Consider the following 18,264-nt stretch of genomic DNA (forward strand, 5'->3'; position numbering starts at 1 on the left):
CCCTTGTATATACACAGCTGCGGATTCCTAGTGTCCTTAGGCCACCTGGCCCAGCTGTAGGTCTTTTCTTCCTTTAGCTTTGTTCTCACGTTGCTCTTTTCAAAACTCCATTCAGCAAGTCATAAAACACACCTGCAAGTTAAAAGCCAACCATCAATTTATCTCGAGATTTCCACAGTGCCTTTCCTTTAACATTCAATTAAGCTAGTTAAATCTGCACATTTGACTTTTTAACCCCACCAGGTTCTCATTAATAAAATGGGGATTGACATTACTATGGAGAGTTCTGAAAATGAATGAGATAAATTAATTCAACAAACATTTACTTAGAATTGGATTATAAAGATTAATAATAAAAAAGTTCTTTGTCCTCTAAGCAGTCATAGATTTATTAAAGAGGCAATATATAAGCTGAGAGTTGGTTCTCTTAATCTGGGGTCCATGGGACGGATGGGCTCGGGGAAGGGAGTGCTTAATGAGATTGTAGGCAAAAATTTGGGTGTATGTTCCTTTTTCTGAGAAGTTTCATTATTCTCATTAGATTTTCAACTGAGTCCAAGACTTCTAAAAGGAAAATACTGATGTAAACATAGTTTTTTTTAATTTTATAAATTTATTTTTGGCTGTGTTGGGTCTTCGTTGCTGCACGTGGGCTTTCTCTAGTTGCAGCAAGCAGGGGCTACTCTTCGTTGTGGTGCGCAGGCTTCTCACTCTGGTGGCTTCTCTTGTTGCGGAGCACGGGCTCTAGGCACGCAGCTTTCAGTAGTTGTGGCGCATGGGTCTAGTTTAGTTGCTCCGTGGCATGTGGGATCTTGCCGGACCAGGGCTCGAACCCATGTCCCCTGCATTGGCAGGCGGATTCTTAACCACTGCGCCACCTGGGAAGCCCAAACAGATAGTTTTAATACACTAAGTTACCATAAGGAAATGTGACCAATATTATGGGTGAACAAAGAATAGAACACCTTCTTTCTGCTCAAGGGAAAAAATATGGCTTCACTGATCAGGGTCTCGAGGGACAGATAGGAATTGGGGAGGGGAAATGGCAAGGACATTTGAGGCAGAAAGAACTGCATGTGCAAAGTCATGGGTTCCAGAACAAAATGTGTATTTGAGAAAAATGCAATGTGGCTGGAGCATTGAGTGCATGGTGAGAAATATACAGGGCTAGGGAGTGACAAGCTTTGAAAACTGTGTGGACTACAGAGAACCAGCAGAAATCTTTAAAAATAGGTTTTTACACTGTCAGTTGTGTGAAGTATATAAACATTTCTCAAAGGAGTTCCCTTCCATTCCTGCCTTACTAAAGGAGTGACTTGGGCAGCGAGGTCTGCTGTTCCTGAAGGCTGGAAAAGTTTGAGAACCAGAGCTCTAGGGCCCAGCCCAGGCCATAGCAAAATTCTGAAGAGTATGTAAAATCTGTCCTCCTTTCCTGCTTCTTTTCACTCTTTTATCCCCACTGCCCCCTTCATATATCCAGAAGGATCTCCTTGGTTTCTACCTTCCAGAGGTCTAAAATGGTTGAACTAGAAGGAACCTCAGAAGTTATTTTGGTTCAACTTCCCTATTTTACAGTCTTGGAAATAGACTCTGAGTAGGAAGTGATTTCCTCTCCGTGTCTCCCCTTCCATCTCTGGTTTGGTGCTGGGCCTGTTGCTCTCCTCCTTCTCATCTTCGTTTTGTTTTGCTTGGCTGCGTCGCTAACCAGGGATCAAACCTGTGCCCCCCACAGTGGAATGGAAGCGTGGAGTCTTAACCACTGGACCGCCAGGGAAGTCCCATCATCCTTGTCTTCTGAGGAAATCCCAGGGACTCCTTTGGTTTCAACTAACATCCCCATACTAGAGACTCCAAGATTTGTATTTCCAGCTTGATTTTACTCTCTAAGCCCCAAACCTTTTAATTGCCTACAGAACATTCCTATCTGATGTTTTATGTTCTTCTGAAACCCAACATGTCCAAAGATAAATTGATGATCACAAAATCTCCTCTAGGATTCCCCACATTAGAAAATGGCACCTCACCCACCGAATCGCTCAAATCAAACTACTAGATATTATGTTGATATCTCCTCCTTTAATGCCCTCCCCACAATCCAGTCAATCACTAAGACCTCTCATTTTGCCTCCTAAAATGTCCATTTTGTCCACTTCACTCTGTCTTCATCATCACTATATTAGACCATTATCTTTTGCTTGGACTTGCTGCAATATTCTTCTAACTCCTAATCTACTCTTTTCTCCCTGACTCTACTTCCCACACTGCAATCAGAGTGAACCTAAAACATAAATCTGAGAATGCTATGCTTCTATTAACCCTTTACTAACTGATCATCGTTTGTAGCTAACAAGTAAAGGCCCTATTTTTCTCTTTTCTGCCCAATTCTTGAGTCTCATCTGGTGCCACCCTCTCTCTCATTATGCACCAGTCATGTTGGCCTTTTTTTCAGTTCTTCACCAGTACCAAGATCCTTCCCCGCCTGGGGCCTTTGCACATATTGTTTCTCACATCCCTTCCCTCCTTGTCTGGTCAATTTCTGGTCATATTTCTGGTTCTAGCTGAAGCTCAGGACTTCAGGGAAAACTTCTTGGTCCTCTGACTAAGTGAGGTCCGTCTGTGCTTTCTCATTGCACTCTAACAACTGTGAGTGAATAACTATTTTTTAAAAAAATTAATTAATTAATTTTTGGCTGCGTTGGGTCTTCATTGCTGTGTGCCAGCTTTCTCTAGTTGCAGCGAGCGGGGGCTACTCTTCATTGCGGTGTGCGGACGTATTGCAGTGGATTCTCTTGTTGTGGAGCACGGGCTCCAGGTGCACAGGCTTCAGTAGTTGTGGCATGTGGGCTCAGTAGTTGTGGCACACGGGCTTAGTTGCTCCGTGGCATGTGGGATCTTCCCGGACTAGGGCTCAAACCCGTGTCCCCTGCATTGGCAGGCAGATTCTTAACCACTGTGCCAACAGGGAAGCCCAGAAGTGAACTCTTTTTTTTTTTTTGTTTTAATTTTTAATTTATTATTTATTTATTATTTTTATTTGTGGCTGTGTTGGGTCTTCGTTTCTGTGTGAGGGCTTTTTCCAGTTGCGGCGAGTGGGGGCCACTCTTCATCGCGGTGCGTGGGCCTCTTACTATCGCGGCCTCTCTTGTTGCGGAGCACAGGCTCCAGACGCTCAGGCTCAGTAGTTGTGGCTCACGGGCCCAGTTGCTCTGCGGCATGTGGGATCTTCCCAGACCAGGGCTCGAACCCGTGTCCCCTGCATTGGCAGGCAGATTCTCAACCACTGCGCCACCAGGGAAGCCCCAGAAGTGAACTCTTAAGACTTTCTCTCCAGCACATTGCCTGGCCTTCAATAAATACTTGTTAGAAGAGGGATTGAGTGCTTTATGCACCGAGTGGCAGAGGTGAAACTAGAACCCAAACTCATTTCTGATACAGTATTCTTTTCTCAAACCATGAGGGGTCTGCCGCCTAAGATGATATCCCACACTCCAGACTTCCTCTTCCTCTTCCCAGTGATTAAATGTATCAGTCTTGTGTGTTCTGTTCAGGGGCCTATTAAAGACAATCTGGTGAACTAATCCAGGTTTAGAGACCATCCTTCCCCCAGGATGTCTGCGTTTTAACTGGGAAATCTTGTAGGACAGAAAGTAATCCCAAAGGAACTAATCATAATTTCAGGCACTATAAAAATATTATTGGAAGGAGGGAATTTTCACTATCATCCCTTAATGGGATTATAGGAAAGAAGTTTACAATGTATCAGATTTACTTTAATGTTTGTGTATTTTGATTTTTGTTTTTTTGAACTTTATCTTTGCAGCAAACCTGTTAGGTAGATTTTATTATCCCCTTTATCAAATGAGGGAATCTCTGAAAGGTTTAGTAATTTACCTAATGTCGCCAATCTGTTGGGGAGGCCAGTGTTTAGTCACTCCCCCTCCCCGATTATGACTCCTGGTCTAATCCTCTTTTTACCATACCACTGCTGCCTTCAAGGGTAAGTGTAGACAACTGCTTACAGTTTATACATAAATCTGGGCCATGGGGTTAACCGGTTAACTTATATTAAAAAAAAAAAAAAAAAAAAGGATTACTATGTTTCTTCTCTTCCCTTGGTGGAATCTATGCTCTGAACCTGGACTCTGCCAGAAGTCTGTCACATTTGGTGCCTGACCTTATTCATTCCAACCATAAATGTGATTATGGGCAGAAAAAATGCGTTGAGCACTTTAAGCAAAATTATGATGCAAAGTCCAAGATGCTGTGTTATCATTTATTTTACTACTGAGTCCACCCAAGCCTCCTGTATCCAGGGAGGGGATGGTATCAGGTTGACACTTGAGTGCATTATTTATCTGTTTACTACTATTTGCAATAACAAAAGCTATTAGGAGATGGACTGTCCTGGGATCAAATATCCCTGCAGGAGTCAGGTTTGCCTCTGATTAAAAATGCTTCTGCCCATCCATCCTTTAGATTTCCTCAGGATTCTGGTTCCTGAATACAGGATTTCTCTTGGGGGTGGAGGGACACTATTACGTTCCTCTCAGTGTCAGGCAAACCTTACTATTTAATAGCTTTGTGACCTTGGGCACATGACTTAACCTCTCTGTTTCCTCAGTTATAAAACGGATTGACTGACAGCTACTTTGAAGATGCTGAAAGCCTTTAATGTTTGAAAGCACCTAACAACAAAGCCTAGTCTACAGCAGGTATTCAAATAGCATTTATTTCCTTTCTTCCCCAGGTAAGGACTCGTTGAAAGAACACGTAAAATTTTGTGTGGATGTGTGAAGTGTGTTTTTCTTGGAAATAAAGTCCACAGTTTAACAGATTATCATGGGGGCCAGCGACATCCCTAAAAAAGAATTGCAGATTCTCCTTCCTGCAACGCCAAAGGGTGAATCTCTTTCTCAGGGGACCGGATGTTTTCTGGATATTTTTGTTCTCTGGGCCCTCTTTCTGTAGCTTGCTAACAGAGGAGGATAACCAGGTGAGGGGGTGTCTTTCTCAGGGCAGGGCCCCCTTGAACTTTCCCTGGGGGGTCTGTGACTCCTGTTCGTGTTCCCCCCCATATGGGGGTGGGGTGCCATCTGCAACTGGGAAGCAGGTTTATTTTAAGGCCTCTCAGCCTTCGGGGTTCGCTTCTTCACTGAAAAACCAGCTTTTGTGGGTTCCCCCAAGCTAGAGCTACTCCCTTCCCTCCAGCTGTTAGTCAAAACCTCGTGGTGCGACCCTGGCCGACCCACCCTCCTAGGCCCCAATCCCAAGGCGGTGGGGGCGGGGAGGCCGCGCGCGCCGCTTCCGCTCCTCCAGCCCACCAGAGGGCGCTGCGGCCCCACCTCTGCCTTCCCGGAGTGCTTCGCGCCGGGCCCCTTCAGCGTGGGTGAGCGAATGTGAGAGTCAGCGTCGCGCCGTGCGCGCCGTCCGCCTCCGCTGCTCGGCGCCCTTATTTCGGCTGCGAGGGGCGGGCGCGCGCGTAAAGGCATAGAGACGGGCGCTGAGCTCTTGGGCTAGAGCGTCGCCGAGTCGGAGCCGGAGCCCGAGCCGCGCGCTGTGTCTCCGCTGCGTCCGCCGAGGCCCCCGAGTGTCAGGGACAAAAGCCGCCGCCGCGCCGCCTGCTCCCGTCGCCGGGGCTCATCCGCTGCCGCCGCCACCCTGAGAGTCCGCCGCCGTCGCCACCCGTGAGGATCCAAGAGCCATGTCGGCCAGCAGCCTCTTGGAGCAGGTACAGGCCCGGCCCGCATGCCTCGGCCATTGTGTGAGGCGAGAGGGAGCCCGACTAGGCCCGGGCCCGCCGCCCCAGGTCGGGCCGAGCCGAGGCGGCGCCTTCAGCGGGCCTCATTTTGAGCCTCTCAGGCCGGCCGCGCCCAGCGCCTCGCCCTCGGCCCGCTCTCCCCGCTCCTCACTGGGCCTCGGAGACCGCCGGCCGCGCCGCGTCCCCTCCTCTCGGCGGGCCTCGTTTTTCTCTTGTTTCCTTCCCCTTCTTTGAAGCCCTGGTCCCCTCGCGTTGTTTGTGGCGCGGCCCCCTCTTCCCCCTGGGCCCCACCAGCGTCGCGCTTCCCCCGCCTCCCATCTTCAGCCTCCTCCTCACCCCATTCCTGACGCCTCTTCTTAGGCCTGCGCCTTTATTCCCTTATCGGTCCCGGCTTTAATTTGTCTCTCCTTTTCCGTTTTTTCTTCGGACGATGTGCTGCTCGGCGACGTTTCCTTCCCCCGCAGAGACCAAAAGGTCAAGGAAACAAAGGTGAGCCTAGCTCCGCCGGTGGCCCCGGGCGGGCGGGGGACCCCGCGTGGGGGGGGGCGGGGTCTCCGGGAAGCGCCCCGGGGAGAGGACCTTTCGGAAGCCGCTCAGTTTGCAGGTGCCTCACAGTTAAGTATTTGACCCTTTCGGTGTGTTCCTGCAGCTGGCGAACAGCTTTTTAGTGAACAAGGAGTAATTCATTAGGGGTGGGGGTGGATTCGGTTTTGAAATGTCCCAGGTCCTTAGTTTCCTGTAGGTCTTAGAAGGCCTTTGTTTTTCATCCTCGTGGATCACACTCTGGAAGTGCTCACATGTGATGGGGGAGGGGAAGCGGGAGGGAATAGAAATCTAGAGGAGCCAATAAAATGACCTTTTTAGATCAACTTGCTCTGGGTGGAGGGAGACATTTTTACGAATGTTGCTCAGCATTCACTCTCATCTTTATCCTTTCGAAACCCAAACTTATTTGCTCTGTGTAGTACGGTTTTTCTCTGGTTAGGAGGTATTTGATTAATTTGGGAGGTGGATTGTACGATTGAGACACTCCTAATTTGAATTTTTTTTCCTTTAGTACAAAATGGATCTGTACATCAAAAGGATGGATTAAATGATGATGATTTTGAACCTTACTTGAGTCCACAGGCAAGGCCCGTGAGTAGTTAACCATTTTCGTGCTTGATCAGAGGATGCAGTATACCATTATTCTTTCTCTGCTCTATCAATAAATCTCATTTTCAGGGGATGACTTTCTTAATATCAGTCAATATGTTATAAAACCATTTGCTACAAATGTCATAGGCTGTTAAGGTTCTTATCTGTGTTGTGAGCAAACATACCATTCTCTGAGGCTAGTACTGATAACATTTTACAGTGTACTAACAGCAACACTTGTTTGAGTAGTTCTTCCTCCTTAGCAAGAATATAACAGTGCAAAACTTAAGAATACTTTCTGGTGTTAAATATTTTCATCCCCAAAACATTTTTCTTTTAGGAAAATTGGATTCATATGTGATGGGAAAAACTAACAAAATCACCTGAACTTTATTCAGTGCTGCAGAACTGAGTATCTTCGTTTTGTCTAGTCACTAGTTAGTGGGTTCTTAGGTTATCAGAACTATTTTGGAGCTGGGTACTCTTTCAAGTTGAGCTCTATCTACATGTGTAAAGAGTAATTTTGTATATATCTGGCTTCTTAGGGGAGCTGTAGAATTTACAAAACGGAGTTGAAGGAAGATAAAATACTGTTGAGGACAGAGATCAAGAATGATGGAATTCCAGTTTTTGCAATGTAATCTGTCTTCTTATGTGAAGATTAGTTGCATGTAGGTCCATATATGAACATGAACTGTGCACAGAGACTTCTTTGATTCAGCAGTTCTTTTGTGTTACTATCTTGGATCCCAAAGACAGTCACAAAGTTGTAGCTAATAAGTATAACTCACCAGACTAATAAACCAAAAGGAAAATTGACAATAACTCATCCAGAATATCCTAAAAGATGAAAAAGTTTGTGGAACATTTATATAAATTCTGAACAGATGGTGTATGATATACATAATAGTCTTGAATAACTTGACATTAGTGCGTGCGCATGTTTGGGCCTAATGCTTACATAAAACTTTTTGATCCCTTGTGTAGAATTTTCTACATTGAAAGTATAGAAACCACTTAAGCAAGTGATTGGGAAAAAGTTTTTGCAGAAGACAACCAGTTAATCAGGAAAAGTAGGGAAGGAAGTAGAGGAATGAACTATTAATGGGTTCTTGCTCTTGAGGTAGTTTGCTTACATAATCATTATAACAAGGAGAGTGGGAGCATTTGGAAACATAATTCTAGGTAGTTCTTGTGAAACATTGTGTAATTCCGATTTTTGAGCTCAGGGGCATGTGGGAACCTGCCAGTTCAGGTGTAGGCATTCAGCTTTATAGTGGCATAACCTGTGATATTAAGTGTGTTTGTATTTTATTTGTTAAGTAAGCTAAAGCTTAAATATTTTTGAAAAATTTGGGGGGGAAATATAAATTTTGGTTGAATAGACATAATCTGAGACTGTCGTTTGTCAAGGCTATTTCATCTACTTTTTAACCAGTTTTTTTTTTTAATTTTTGAATTTTATTTACTTTTTTATACAGCAGGTTCTTATTAGTTTAACCAGTTTTTCATGACCTTATATTGGAATAATTCTTCAGGCTTAATCTATTAAGGGTGGACTGAATTTCTTATTCATAATGGATTTGGGGCTGTTAAAATTATAACACTGTCTTCGAGAAATAGACTTCTCTTAAACTTGAGGGTATATGTGAAAGACTTAGGTTTTTAAAAGAAAATTTAGAATTGGCAGAGAGAAGCACCACCGTTTATCAAACTATATTAGTTGAAATATTTAATCTTCAGGAGATGTGTTTTAGTGGCTAGAGAGAAGTACTATTGGCTTTGGTAATGCAAACTTAAGGCCTGACATAGTTATGGTCATCCAAGTCTCTTAAGAACAAAACTCCCTATTGACTAGTTAGTGGATTCTTAGATACAAGAGCTGTTTTGAAGTTAAAGTAGTCTATTTTTGAGTTGAGCTGAGTCTATATCTATAGAAACCAATTCTATGTATCTCTGGCTTCTCATTTAAGGGAGTACTTTGTGAGTTATAGGATTTATAAAAAAGAACTGTCAGCATAAATGAAAGTAAGAATGTTTCTGCAATGTAATCTATCTTCTAATGTGAAGATTAGTTGCGTATAACTTTATTTCTGGTTGTCATTCTGAAGGATGATTCCTTTTTTAAAGATATGGACTGTACTGTGTCTTTAGAATTATATTCCTGTTTTTAATGAAAAAGTTAGGTGTGCATTTTAGCTTACGGCCTTAACTTTTATAGGTGAAGCAAAACAGGTAGCAACATTTTTTTTTGGTTTTGAATCCTCTGGAAGTCACTGTGCATTTTCTTTCCAGGTTATAATTAAATAGTGGCATCTCTTGATGTTCCCAGATGGTTTGCCAGGAGGCTTTACTATAAACTAGGTGTACTGAACCTTGATTTTTGGTTTATGGTTGAGGAATGGCTGCACAGATTTTTGGGATAGAACTTGAAATGTCCAGTTATTTTTGTTTTATCTATCATATAGTAAGTTTTAATAGGAAACTCTTGTGAATGCTTTTTCTTTCTGCCAATATTCCCACTCCTTCAGTCCAGAGATAGTGGTTTTAATGAAGGCATCATCTCAGTACATCTATAGAGGAAGACTTAAACTTAGTGAGATGATGGGTTTTCCCTTTTCTGAATTGTAGCACCAAAAGGTAAGGCTGGTATTCACTGTATGTCAGTTTAATTTTAAATGTTTAAACAGTTCAGTTATTAAACCAAAATATTATCTAAGTCTATAAAAATAGCAAGTTTATGGGAAGAGACCATCTGAAAAGGTCACTCTCCTTTTTTATGGTAATGACTGAAATATTCGAATTGTGTGAATAATTGGGAGAGGAAATGTCCTGGTCGTTTTATGTATTTTTGCGTTTAGTTTTAATTTACCCTTTTTTCTTCTTCCACAGAATAATGCATATACTGCCATGTCAGATTCCTACTTACCCAGTTACTACAGTCCCTCCATTGGCTTCTCCTATTCTTTGGGTGAAGCTGCTTGGTCTACCGGGGGTGACACAGCCATGCCCTATCTAACTTCTTATGGACAGCTGAGCAACGGAGAGCCTCACTTCCTACCAGATGCAATGTTCGGACAACCAGGAGCCCTGGGTAGCACTCCATTTCTTGGTCAGCATGGTTTTAACTTCTTTCCCAGTGGGATTGACTTCTCAGCTTGGGGAAATAACAGTTCTCAGGGACAGTCTACTCAGAGCTCTGGATATAGTAGCAATTATGCTTATGCACCTAGCTCCTTAGGTGGAGCCATGATTGATGGACAGTCAGCTTTTGCCAGTGAGACCCTCAATAAGGCTCCTGGCATGAATACTATAGACCAGGGGATGGCAGCCCTGAAGTTGGGTAGCACAGAAGTTGCAAGCAATGTTCCAAAAGTTGTAGGCTCTGCTGTTGGTAGCGGGTCCATTACTAGTAACATCGTGGCTTCCAATAGTTTGCCTCCAGCTACCATTGCTCCTCCAAAACCAGCATCTTGGGCTGATATTGCTAGCAAGCCTGCGAAACAGCAACCCAAGTTGAAGACCAAGAATGGCATTGCAGGGTCAAGTCTTCCACCACCTCCAATAAAACATAACATGGATATTGGAACTTGGGATAACAAGGGTCCTGTGGCAAAAACCCCCTCACAGGCTTTGGTTCAGAACATAGGTCAGCAGCCAACCCAGGGGTCTCCGCAGCCTGTAGGTCAGCAGGCTAACAATAGCCCACCAGTGGCTCAGGCATCAGTAGGGCAACAGACACAGCCATTGCCCCCACCACCACCACAGCCTGCCCAGCTCTCAGTGCAGCAACAGGCAGCTCAGCCAACCCGCTGGGTAGCACCTCGGAACCGTGGCAGTGGGTTCGGTCATAATGGGGTGGATGGTAATGGAGTAGGACAGTCTCAGGCTGGATCTGGATCTACTCCTTCAGAACCTCACCCAGTGTTGGAGAAGCTGCGGTCCATTAATAACTATAACCCCAAGGATTTTGACTGGAATCTGAAACATGGCCGGGTTTTCATCATTAAGAGCTACTCTGAGGACGATATCCACCGTTCCATTAAGTATAATATCTGGTGCAGCACAGAGCATGGGAACAAGAGACTGGATGCTGCTTATCGCTCCATGAACGGGAAGGGCCCCGTTTACTTACTTTTCAGTGTCAACGGCAGTGGACACTTCTGTGGCGTTGCAGAAATGAAATCTGCTGTGGACTACAACACGTGTGCAGGTGTGTGGTCCCAGGACAAATGGAAGGGTCGTTTTGATGTCAGGTGGATTTTTGTGAAGGACGTTCCCAATAGCCAGTTGCGACACATTCGCCTAGAGAACAACGAGAATAAACCAGTGACCAACTCCAGGGACACTCAGGAAGTGCCTCTGGAAAAGGCTAAGCAGGTGTTGAAAATCATAGCCAGCTACAAGCACACCACTTCCATTTTTGATGACTTCTCACACTATGAGAAACGCCAAGAGGAAGAAGAAAGTGTTAAAAAGGTAACCAGCTTACCCTTCTTAAGACTGTAAGGGAAGGGGAAGGAACTAGAGAGAACAGGAGAGGTATTATACCAGTAACCATTAATAAAAGCTTTGTAAATAACATAAGTATCACTTAACAGTTCAAGCCTTAATGGAGGATAATTGGTCTTATTATTTGAACCTTAGTGTGAAAGAATATGGGAACATTAATGGAGGACAGAAATGTGGACTTAAGTTAAAGGAAAGCAGAAACAACCGTAGAGAAACTGGCTTTACATGATGCAGAAAGAGGTGAAGAATGAGTCTGAAGAAAACGCAAAGGGAATAATTGAAGTGATAGAAACGTAGAAATCAAAGTAGTTAAAGATTGAGGCTGTAATGTGGCAGAGAAAAAGATGATTCTGTTGGAATTAACTTTTGGCCTTGCTGGGGTACTGTGGTTATTTACAAGAGTTGGTGTGTCACCAAGCCCTGACATTTCTTTTCTGCCTGCCTGCTGACAACTGGCAGTGTTAAGAGGATGTTTTTCAGACCTTTCTTCCTTGCTTCTATCTTTTGTAGTGTTCTGCTTAATCACTTTTTTCAAAATCTTTTTCCCATTAGAAAAGGTAATTATATAAAACTTGGAAAGCAGATCATCCGAAAAAGCTGGCCTCTTGCTCTTAACATTTGGTTGTATTCCTAAAGATTCACTTTCTCGTTTCCTCTGTAACAAGTGGGAATCTTGGACAGAGTGAAAGGGAGTAGTTCCAAAGTAAAGAGTTGAACTTATTTGAAAGGGTTGGTAATGCTTGATCCCATGTATTGAGCGTAAACTCTAGGACCATAAGAAAATGATAAAATACTGGTTGGCGCAGATCATATTATCCAGAAGTTAGACATATTGAAGTATAGGAAGTAGGTGAAAAGATAATGACAAGGAGAAAATGTTTTTAAAACATATGTATATATTAATGATAGAATCCTGAGTGGTTAGCTTCAGATGCAAAATAAACAAAACCTAACAGACTTAATGTAAATACATTTTCCTTGAATTTGTCATTAATTCATAGGGATCTTATGTAATTGATCTAGGACCTGAGGCACTTGTTATACCTCTACAAAGACTTACTCCTTTGAGCAGTGGGAGGAGGACTGCTCAAAGGAGTAAGTTTGCTCTGGTAGATTCTCGACCTCCATAACACAGAATCAGAGGTCCATAGTTGTCTAACTAAAGCAGGATGGTTGACTGTTTATTTTATTTTTGGCTACATTGGGTCTTCATTGCTGCTTGCGGACTTCCTCTAGTTGCAGTGAGTGGGCTTTTCATTGCAGTGGCTTCTCTTGTTGCGGAGCCTGGGCTCTAGGCGCGCGGGCTCTAGGGCACAGACTCAGTAGTTGTGGCACACGGGCTTAGTTGCCCCGCTTCATGTGGAATCTTCCCGGACAAGGGCTCGAACCCGTGTCCCTTCCATTGGCAGGCGGATTCTTAACCCCTGAGCCACCAGGGAAGCCCAGTATGGTTGACTCTTTTATCTTCCAGTGTGTAGAGATATACTTGTCAGTGATGCTGAAAGTATTGGGGAGATAGAGCCAGATTACTGGAAATTTGGCTGTTAGAAAAAACTTGGTACTGTTTAGTTCTTTAAACTCTTCCCTTTCCCAGAGTTTAACAGTTTAACTTAAAATCCTCTAGAATCTATAGAAAAAAGATATTTGATTATTTTTGCCAAACATCTGAAAGGCTCTAAAGATGTCTTCACAGGCTTCTGTTTCTAGAGGAACAAGGAAGGAGGCTGTGTGTGGCCTTTTAGGCATCATGTAGTGGCATAGCAGATTATTAACGGGTGTGAGGGGCATCCAGGTGCTTGGTTTAACTACTTGAAATATGCATAATATTTGTCGCATATTAAGAATCTGCTTACTTTCATCTGCAAAGTTCTGTCCTACATCTTGTGATTTAAAAGCAGGAAGGCAAAGGTAGGAATATTTTTTGGAATGTGCAGCATAGCCGCTAGGATAAATTTGTATTTATTAGAACTAGTGGGGAAGCTTCTGTTTAAAAGTGAAGTAGCAAGTCTGAGGATTGTTAATTTGTGTGCACTTTTAATCAAGTATATATTTGTATTAATTCACTTGAGTGGTTCAGTGAATGATAAAACGTCATAAGTAGGTGTAAGATTCATTGACTAGCCTTGTGTTTTCAGTGAGTGTAATAATAATCAAGGTTTAGGGTCTTTGTTAAGCTAACTAATGGCTCTTTCTTAAAACAGTTCTGTAAAGACTTTTGATGAATGAGTATCCTAATTTTTCTGAGGCTGGTGAACAAACCACCAAAAGTAAAAACTTAAAAGCTTCAATTATACTTGTGTCAGATTACTTTTTAGTTTACTTTCTTTAAGAAGAGCTTGCTGGGGTTTCTGGAAGGTCCCTATGATTGCCTCCAAACCCAGCTACCCTTTCAGTCAGTATTGCCTTACTCCTGTGTTGCCCACTGTTACCCTTTAACATCCTTACATAACTGACTGTAAACTGTTCTTCCAGTTTTTATTAGGCTTCCAAGACAAAACAAGTTTCATGATAATGGGACTGATAGCTCATTGAAGCATTGACTCCCTTAAGTGGTGTGTTTGTATATGTGCCTTGGTATTATTTACAAGATTGAAAAAATCTTCCAGCCAAATGGAAACTCAGTCAGTAGGGAAATACTTATCATCCTGAAAATGATGTCACAGCTGTTCTAAAGTTCCGTGATTGGGCATGTTGCTTGGCAGAACACACTGAAGCAGAACTACAGCCATTTTTGCCTTGTTCTGTCACATGATCTAATTCAACACCGTAGAACCTTCAAGATCTGTCTGGCTTGGATATTTTGGATCTGTCTGGCTTGACACTTCCAGCAAATTTTAGTGACTTCGTTTACTTTGTTGTATACTTCAGATGCTATTTTGTAAACTGCTTTCTGCATTTATTTAGAACTTTCCTCTACTTGTTATTTCTTCTGTGACATCACTTTTTAAAATTTTATTTTATTTTTGTTTGCATTGGGTTTGTGTTGCTGTGCGCGGGCTTTTCTCTGGTTGCTGCGAGCGGAGGCTACTCTTCCTTGTGGTGCGCAGGCTTCTCATTGCAGTGGTTTCTCTTGTTGAGGAGCATGGGCTCTAGGTGCGTGGGTTTCAGTAGTTGTGGCTCATGGGCTCTAGAGCGCAGCCTCAGTAGTTGTGGTGCACAGACTTAGTTGCTCCGTGGCATGTGGGATCTTCCCGGACCAGGGCTCGAACCTGTGTCCCCTGCATTGACAGGTGGATTCTTAACCACTGAGCCACCAGGGAAGCCCTGTGACATCACTTTTATTTTAAAAATTTTTGAATTTATTTTTTTATACAGCAGGTTCTTATTATCTGTTTTATACATATTAGTGTATATAGCTGTGACATCACTTTTGATGGCTTCATAGTATTCTATCAAAAATTTATTGTAATTTACCAGTCCCCATTACTGAATATGTCAGCTTCTTTATAATTTTTTTTTCAGCTAAAGTAACACTGTTGTAAACATCCTAAGATATAAATATTGATTCATACCTATCCTTAAGTGCTGCGTCAAAGGATATATGTTTTTGAAGGTCTTGCTGGTGCTATATATTGCCATATGAGCTTTTTTCTTAAAATTTTGTTGTTGTTGTTGAGTATTACTGTCAGCTATTCAGAAGATGATGGCAGTTAGTTAATCTTTTCCTCTGTCTCAACTTTGGAATAGTGGGGCATAAAGGGAGAGTTACTCCCTGCATTAGTGATTTTTTTTTTTTTAAATAAACTTCATAAAATAGTTGGTTTAGTTTTTTTTTTTTTTTCCCCCCCAATATTTATTTATTTGGTTGCACCCGGTCTTAGTTGCAGCAGGCAGGCTCCTTAGTTGTGGCTCCAGGGCTCCTTAGTTTGCTGCACGCGGGCTCCTCATTTGTGGCACGCGGGCTCCTCATTTGTGGCATGCGAACTCTTAGTTGCAGCATGCATGTGGGTCTAGTTCCCTGACCAGCGATTGAACCCGGGCCCCCCGCATTAGGAGTGCGGAGTCCTATCCACTGTGCCACCAGGGAAGTCCCTAGTTGGTTTAGTTTTGTCTTATCTTTCTAGCTTTTTAACTCTAGGTAAAAATAAGATAGTCTAGTAGGGGAGACTGAGGGCTGTGTAATTCTCTTAAAGTCTAGGCCAACATTAGACTCAATCAGGCACTTGGGTAAAGATTTTTCTGAATAACTGGAAAGCTAAGGGGAGATTTAGGAGAGACAGACCTAGAGAAAATATTACTATAGTGACAACAGCTTAAGGTGTATGTTTTTAAAAATTTCATTGCCATTAAATGAGAATAGCAGGATTTCTTTACCTTTAGGATTATTCTGATTTTCAAGCAGAAGACCTAAAAATGGTGACTTGGAGTGTGTTTGGACATACTGAAAATTTATTATGGTGTTTAAGAATTGAGATGAAGCTATTTATCTTTTCTTTGAACAGCTTTACTGTGTGCTAGACACTACAGAGAAACCACAAATGTATTGTCAGGGAGCCTTATATAAGTGACAAGTAACAATACAAAATGAAAAGTGTTTTCTCAAGGTATGCACAAGGTGCCAGTTTGGAAGCTTAAAGATTGCCTAACCCAGCTTGGGCTGTGGGTTGATAGATCATAGAAGAATCCTGGAAGAAGTGATCTCTTGAGCTGAGCCTTGGAAGATGTATAGAAGATAGCCAGAGGTGTTTTGAGAAGAGTGAACATGGTTCAGAACAGCCCAAATCTGTATAGATAATAACACTGTAGAGATAATAGGTTGGAATAGGAATTCCTGTACAGTTCAAGAAAAGTCTAATTGGAGTTTGTGGAATGGGTTTCCAGGAAGGGAAGTTTGGAGATTAGATTAGGAAAAGGGAGTTAAATGAAATGTTTATGCAGTTAGTTGGATATAGAAGGAATCTACTGAGAGAGATACAAAGTTGGCTTAAAAAAAAGTACTAGAGTTTAAGAGAATGAGGAGTAAGGTCTAATTTGAGTTAGGATGGTGGAGGTCCTTGATGTAACCTTCAGTGAAAGGCAATGGGAAACTTGTAGAAGTAAAGGTGAACCAGTACTTTGTAATAATAGGTATCATTACTGTATATATATATAGCTCATTTCTTCCTGCAATGTGCTTTATACATGTTATCTTATTTCTCATAGTAGTGTTTAGCTTAGTAGAGATGATTTATAAGGGGAATATGATAGCTGTTATCAAATGATTCTTCATGCTAGTGACAGCACTGGAACCAATAGATAAAGGTTATAGGGAGGGAGATTTTTGTAAATAAAGGGGGAACTTTCTAAAAATGGAGTCTTAGTCACAGGAGGGTTTCAAGAAGAGACTAAAAGAACTTTTATTAGGTAAATTGTAGAGAAGATTCACACATGGGGTAGTTTAGATCAGAGAAACCGAGGAGTAAAAGAGGATTAGGTGGCCCAAGATAACATTTGAGGTTCATGGAGAGGAATTGATGGTACAAAACAGGTCTTAAAAAGTAAGACCTTATTTTTGTTTGTGTTTTATAATTTCTGACCTAAATACTAATTACATATAAAACATAAGAAAGGACTTGAGAACAGAAGGAGATAGATGACAGATAGGATTTGTGGATTCTCAGTGAATCTTAGTATAGATTAGGTGTTTGGGTAGTTATTAATATATTTACTGTGTATTAATGAAAAAAATTATTACCTAAAATGTAATAAAGACTTAGCAAAGGAACATAGAAGTGATTACTTGAGAAATGTTTCCTTTAAAAAAAAAATCTAGTTTTCCTGTAGTGTTGGCACAAGTAATATTTCTCTTTATATAAGGAAGTTTTTTTTTCCTTACAGCCATCTTTTTCCTCCTAACCCTTTAATTTGGGCATTTAGTCCCTTGTTTACAAATGTTTGAGGTAATCATCTTGGCTCCATTTTCAACTTTAGAAAAAAAATTTAAATATCCAAGTTTTAGTGATACAAAAATCAGAAAAGAAAGAAACATCACTTTAGCCAAATACATTGTTTTCTTACTATTAAATCTTTAGGAAATGACCATGCAGTACTGTTCTTTCCATTTAACATTACTTCACTCCACCACTGTTTTAAATTGCTTCTTCAGAACTAGTGAGTGAGCATCCTGTTTTAATCAGGATGGCAAACCTGAACGTTTTGTAAAATTCTAAGGCCATCTATGTCTTCTTCTGTCTTGCAGATAAATTTACTTGTTTTTGTGCCAGTAGGGTTGAGGGAATTCTATTTGTATTACTCACCACCTTCCTTGCTTTGTGGATAAAATGCCTTTCTGTAGCCTTGTTAAAGGAGAACCAAAAGAGAATAGGTGATACTGAATTTGGATCTCTTTGAAGCATGCCCTTTGTTTGTATCCATCTTTCAACAAATGTTTGTGTTTTTTTTTTAAATTTATTTTATTTTATTTTATTTTTGGCTGCATTGGGTCTTTGTTGCTGCATGCGGACTTTTCTCTGGTTGTGGCGAGCGGTGGCTACTACTCTTCATTGTGGTGCACAGGCTTCTCATTGTGGTGGCTTCTCTTGTTGGGAACACGCGCTCTAGGCATGCGGGCTTTAGTAGTTGTGGCCCACGGGCTCAGTAGTTGTGGCTCCTCACGGGCTCTAGAGCACGGGCTTCAGTAGTTGTGGCTCGCTGGCTCTAGAGCACAGGCTTAGTAGTTGTGGCCCACAGGCTTTAGTTGCTCCGCAGTGTGTGGGATCTTCCCGGACCAGGGCTTGAACTCTGTGTCTCATGCATTGGCAGGCGGACCACCAGGGAAGCCCCCAAATGTTTGTGTTAATTGCTAGGATAGAACAGATAAACAAGGCACCATCTTTGGCTTAGGACCAGACAGTGTTGTTAGGCAGACAACAAAACGG

The 18,264-nt window shown here is 42.2% G+C and overlaps 1 protein-coding gene across 1 annotated transcript in view; it reads left to right on the forward strand.

Annotated features, from left to right (window-relative positions):
* Positions 1–5,413: 5,413 nt before the first annotated feature.
* The window catches only part of YTHDF2 (YTH N6-methyladenosine RNA binding protein F2), a 32,916-nt gene continuing 20,065 nt past the window's right edge, over positions 5,414–18,264 (forward strand). The window contains exons 1-4 of the mRNA XM_059916888.1: positions 5,414–5,728; positions 6,223–6,247; positions 6,816–6,895; positions 9,788–11,374. Coding sequence (XP_059772871.1) covers positions 5,702–5,728; positions 6,223–6,247; positions 6,816–6,895; positions 9,788–11,374 — 1,719 coding nt within the window. The 5' untranslated portion in view covers positions 5,414–5,701. The remainder of the gene's footprint in view (positions 5,729–6,222; positions 6,248–6,815; positions 6,896–9,787; positions 11,375–18,264) is intronic.

This window comes from Balaenoptera ricei, chromosome 1 (assembly GCF_028023285.1).
Source record: "Balaenoptera ricei isolate mBalRic1 chromosome 1, mBalRic1.hap2, whole genome shotgun sequence".
Classification (NCBI taxonomy): Eukaryota; Metazoa; Chordata; class Mammalia; order Artiodactyla; family Balaenopteridae; genus Balaenoptera; species Balaenoptera ricei.